This window comes from Argentina silus (assembly GCF_951799395.1).
Source record: "Argentina silus genome assembly, chromosome: 7".
In the NCBI taxonomy this organism is placed as follows: domain Eukaryota; kingdom Metazoa; phylum Chordata; class Actinopteri; order Argentiniformes; family Argentinidae; genus Argentina; species Argentina silus.
This window is the reverse complement of record NC_139661.1, coordinates 22,932,673-22,937,672: the sequence shown is the minus strand read 5'-3', so window position 1 is coordinate 22,937,672 and position 5,000 is coordinate 22,932,673. Positions and strand designations below refer to the sequence as shown.

Genomic DNA, 5,000 nt, shown 5'->3' with positions numbered 1-5,000 from the left:
TGTTGAGGTGTGTGTGTGTGTGTGTGTGTGTGTGTGTGTGTGTGTGTGTGTGTGGTACCTGTTGAGGTTGTTGGGCTGGGGCAGGTGTTTGGAGAAGCGAACCTCTCCTGTGAGATCCTCATAAACCACGATGTCATCATTCTGCTTCAGCTTCAACTTGTTATGCCTGAGAGAGAAAGGGAGATAAATAGAGATAAATAGATAGAGATAGAGATAATAGAGATAAATAGATAGAGATAGAGATAATAGAGATAAATAGATAGAGATAATAGAGATAATAGAGATAAATAGATAGAGATAGAGATAATAGAGATAAATAGATAGAGATAGAGATAATAGAGATAAATAGATAGAGATAATAGAGATAATAGAGATAAATAGATAGAGATAGAGATAATAGAGATAAATAGATAGATCAATCAATAGATCGATATAAAGGACATATTTTTTTGTTGCAGTAAACCATTTACATGTTTAACAATAACATAAGTAATATTACCTCAAGAAAAAACATGAGCACACACACACACACACACACACACACACACACACACACACACACACACTGGGAATACAAGCTTGGTGATAACAGTATGTCACTATCACTGGACTCAGAGGCTGGACACACATCAGTTTCCCCTCATTCTTCATTGTTTCAACACAGGTTTATAGTTTTAGAGCGTGTTGAAATACAATGATTTAATAATGTTAGTCTGGAGCGCGGCCTATCACTTCCAAACATCCATCACCAGAACAACATCAGGTAGCAGGTTTGTTATGGTTCAGCTCAAGGCTGAACACCGCAGAGCAGCGCAACAATGGGTCGGTGGTACTGCTGTGATTTCATTGGCTTTGGACAGGGAAATGGCCCTACAGGGGTTCAGATAAATGTATTTGAATAAATGAACCTTTTGACTGCTCTGTGGTCGGTACAGGATGTGAATATGGGTGGAAATATGAAACGTGCGTCAAAACACCAGAAAACATCAGTTTTATGGATTCAACAGGCAGTTTCAGACGACAGATGAACGGATACGAATGAAATAATTGTATGAGATAAATGTTTGCTCAGCGATATTGACAATATATCAACACATCTGTGTGTGTGTGTGTGTGTGTGTCAGTACCAGGGCACGGGTTGCCAGGTTGGCAGGAAGGGGCGGAACCCTGTGATACATTCGAACACCAAGGTTCCAAAGCTCCAGTAATCCACTGTCACAGTGTACTTCTGTCTCTCCAACAGCTCTGGAGCCTGGCAGAGAGAGAGAGGGGGGGAGGGAGGGAGAGAGAGAGAGAGAGAGGGGGGGGGGATGGAGAGAGAGAGAGGGGGAGGGATGGATGGAGAGAGAGAGAGAGAGAGAGAGGGGCAGGAATGGATGGAGAGAGAGAAGGGGGGGGGGGTGGATGGAGAGAGAGAGAAGAGAGACATAATTATGGTTTACATTTACCAGAATACTGAAGAAAGGAAGCTACAAGAAAAAAGGGGCATCACGTACCAGGTACTGCAGAGTCCCCACAAACGAGGTACACAGGCTGTTCTGATCCAGCTCCTTAGCATAGCCCAGATCAATGATCTTATGGATCAACTGAGAGAGAGAGAGAGAGAGAGAGAGAGAGACAGAGAGAGAGAAAGAGAGAGAAGGAGATCCATAACCTTTAGTTTATTTGGTATTAATTACAGACATACGTATATACTCAACCAATACTTTATTAGGAACACTACTAATACTGGGTAGGGCCTCCCTTTGCTCTCAAAACAGCCTCAATTCTTAAAGGTGTTCTATTGGATTCAGATCCGGTGACTGGGAAGGCCACTGAAGAACACTGAACTCATTGTCATGTTCTTGAAACCAGTTTGAGATGACTTTTGCTTTGTGACATGGTGCATTATCATGCTGGAGGTAGCCATTAGAAGATAGGTGAATTGTGGCCATGAAGGGATGCACATGGTCAGCAACAATACTCAAACAGGCTGTGGCATTCAAGCGATGATTGATTTGGTATTAAAGTGTGCCAAGAAAACATTCCCCACACCATTCCACCACCTCCACCATGAGAAGGTGTACAGGTGTTCCACCACCTCCACCAAGAGAAGGTGTACAGGTGTTCCTCCACCATGAGATGGTGTTCAGGTGTTCCTCCACCATGAGAAGGTGTACAGGTGTTCCTCCACCATGAGAAGGTGTTCAGGTGTTCCTCCACCATGAGATGGTGTTCAGGTGTTCCTCCACCATGAGAAGGTGTTCAGGTGTTCCTAATAAAGTTCTCAGTGAGTGTGTATAGTATGGCTATGGTACACAATGTTGATGCTCCACCCCCCTCTGAATGTGTTCTATGGCTCCTGCCTGCCAAACACACACGCTTGTTATTTTTCCTTCCATTGTGTGAAACATTTCACAATAAACATTTCATTGGATAATTCAACCAGACTGAAATATGTGTGTTTTGAGCTGCATCCTCCATATAATGTTACAAAACAATACAAGGGCGTGAATAAACATTAAGCACCAACTTCTTTAATATGTCTGGCCATAATTATATAACTATTCATTTCATGCAAACCTATATTGTATATTGAAGCCAATAAAGACACAGTGGGCTAGGTATGAGTTATGACCCAGCTATGCTTCTAAGCGGTGAGGCCTTTGGGGTTCGCAGTGCTTATGCACTTCAAGTCTAGAGAACTTAATTACATTTGAGCTCCTTACACATACTACATATATACATACATACAGTGCTGCTTGAAAGTTTGTGAACCCTACAGGGATGGCCATTATTTTTGTATAAAATATTAAAATGAACTTATAAAATCTTTATCTAAACCCCAATTCATAATAAAGACATTCCAAATAAAGGACACAAACAAAAAAATGATATATTTTCATTGTTTATTTAACGAAAGTGGTTTATTTAACAAAAACTCAGATTTCATGTGTGCAAAAATATGTGAAGCTCTTCAGTCAATAGCTTGTGGCACCTCCATTAGCAGCGGTAACTTGGGGTAAACGTCTCGTATAGCCACTAATCAGTCTCTGACATCTGTTTTGAGGGATTTTTGCCCACTCCTCCTTACAGAACTCAGACAATTGAGTGAGGTTTGAGAGGTGTCTGGCATGAACTGCCCGCTTCAGGTCCTGCCACAGCATCTCGATTGGATTTAGGTCAGAACTGACTTGGCCAATCCAAAACACAAATCTTCTTTCTCCTAAGCCATTCTTTGATAGATTTGCTTGAATGCTTTGGGTCTTTGTCTTGTTGGAAGACCCATTTTCAGCTCAGCTTTAGCTCCTTGACTGATGGCTTGAAGGTCTGTTCAAGACTCTCCTGGTATAGCTCAGAATTCATGGTTCCTTTAATGATGTGAAGTCGTCCAGGTCCAGAGGAGGAAAAGCAGCCCCAGATCTTGACATTCCCACCACCATGCTTGACTGTTGGTGGTAGGCAGTGTTTTCGCCAAACATTGTGGTCTTGATTGTGATCAATTTTTGGACTCATCTGTCCAGAGAACAGACTTCCAGAAACCTTCAGGCTTGTCCAGGTGGTCTCTGGCAAAGTTAAGACGGGCAGTTTGTTTCTTTTTTGACAGCACAGGCTTCTTCTTGGGGATATTTTGGAAGGACGTCCACTTCTAGGCCGGGAGCTGTCATGTTAAATGCTATCCATTTGTAAATGATTTGCCTCATAGTGATCTGATGGAGCTCAAATCTTGTTGAGATGATTGTATTGCCTTCCCCAGACTGATGTGCTCTCACTACCCTCTTCCTGATGTCCTCTGAGATCTCCTTTCCTCTCGGCATGGTGTGTTTTGCATTCACAAAACTGACCAGGTTTCTTATCTCTATTTATCAGAGTCCCTCCCAAACTCTTTCCTAAAGATCTCTCCTTTGATTGGTTCATTTGGTACCCAATTATTGCACAAGGGGTTGACATACTTTCAAGCAGCACTGCTTTCATAAGGACATTCAATAATAGGCCACACTGTTTACTTGACAAGGTAGGAGTGACAGTAGCTGAGGGCAGAACAGAAGGTACTCACCCTCTTCTCTCCCTGCTGGAGGACGATGTTCTCTGGTTTCAGATCTCTGTGGATGATCCTTTTCTTGTGGAGGTACGTCAGAGCAGAGGCTGAGAATAGGAGAGAGAGAGTGAAAGAAACACAAAGACAAGGGTGGGGGTGTGTTGGGGGGTGGGGGGGGGGTGGCGCTTTGTGATTCAGCAAGTAATTGACGTACAATGAGGGTCTGGGGCACAAGGCGTGTCTTAGCAACAGGACCAGTATTGTCACCAATGTCATACGTCACTGGGTGAGTAGTGAGTGTGTTGGCAAAGAGTGTTAAATGATGTGGAAGTCATTACCCGAACTGGTGCTACAGCTAAGTTCAGTGTGTGTGTGTGTGTGTGTGTGTGTGTGTGTGTGTGTGTGTGTGTGTGTGTGTGTGTGTGTGTTTGTGTTTGTGTGTGTGTTTGTGTGTACTTCATGTTTACTGTGCATTACTGACAGTGAGTAGGGTGACTCGGGTCTGAGTGTGTGTGTTTTATGTCTCTGTGTCCCAGTGGTCATATCTGCTCTTGTACATCTGTGTTTATACCGTGTGTGTGTGTGTGTGTGTGTGTGTGTGTGTGTGTGTGTGTTTGTCTTCGTAGGCATGTCTTTATGCCAACTCTGAGGTGATTCAAGATTGTGGTTTAAGGTTGTCTATGACGTCACTGTAAAGGTCAGAATTAGTGACCATATGCATCGTACAGGAAATTGATCATACAGGCCTCACTTCCACCTTTCTCTCTCTCCCTCCCTCCGTCTCCCCCTCCCTCCCTCTCTCTCTCTCTCCCTCCCTCGCTCCGTCTTCCCCTCCCTCTCTCTCCCTCTCTCTCTCTGTCTGTCTTTCTCTTTCTTTCTCTCTCTCTCCCTCCCTCCGTCTCCCCCTCCCTCCCTCCCTCTCTCTCTCTCTCTCTCTCTCTCTCCCTCGCTCCGTCTTCCCCTCCCTCTCTCCCTCCCTCCG

The 5,000-nt window shown here is 43.9% G+C and overlaps 1 protein-coding gene across 1 annotated transcript in view; it reads right to left on the bottom strand.

The window, feature by feature from the left end:
• The window catches only part of ikbkb (inhibitor of nuclear factor kappa B kinase subunit beta), an 18,437-nt gene that overhangs the window by 6,824 nt on the left and 6,613 nt on the right, over window positions 1-5,000 (bottom strand). The window contains exons 6-9 of the mRNA XM_083673641.1: window positions 4,037-4,125; window positions 1,497-1,586; window positions 1,128-1,252; window positions 59-166 (exon numbers count right to left, since the gene is read on the bottom strand). Of these exons, the coding sequence (XP_083529767.1) occupies window positions 59-166; window positions 1,128-1,252; window positions 1,497-1,586; window positions 4,037-4,125 (412 nt within the window). The remainder of the gene's footprint in view (window positions 1-58; window positions 167-1,127; window positions 1,253-1,496; window positions 1,587-4,036; window positions 4,126-5,000) is intronic.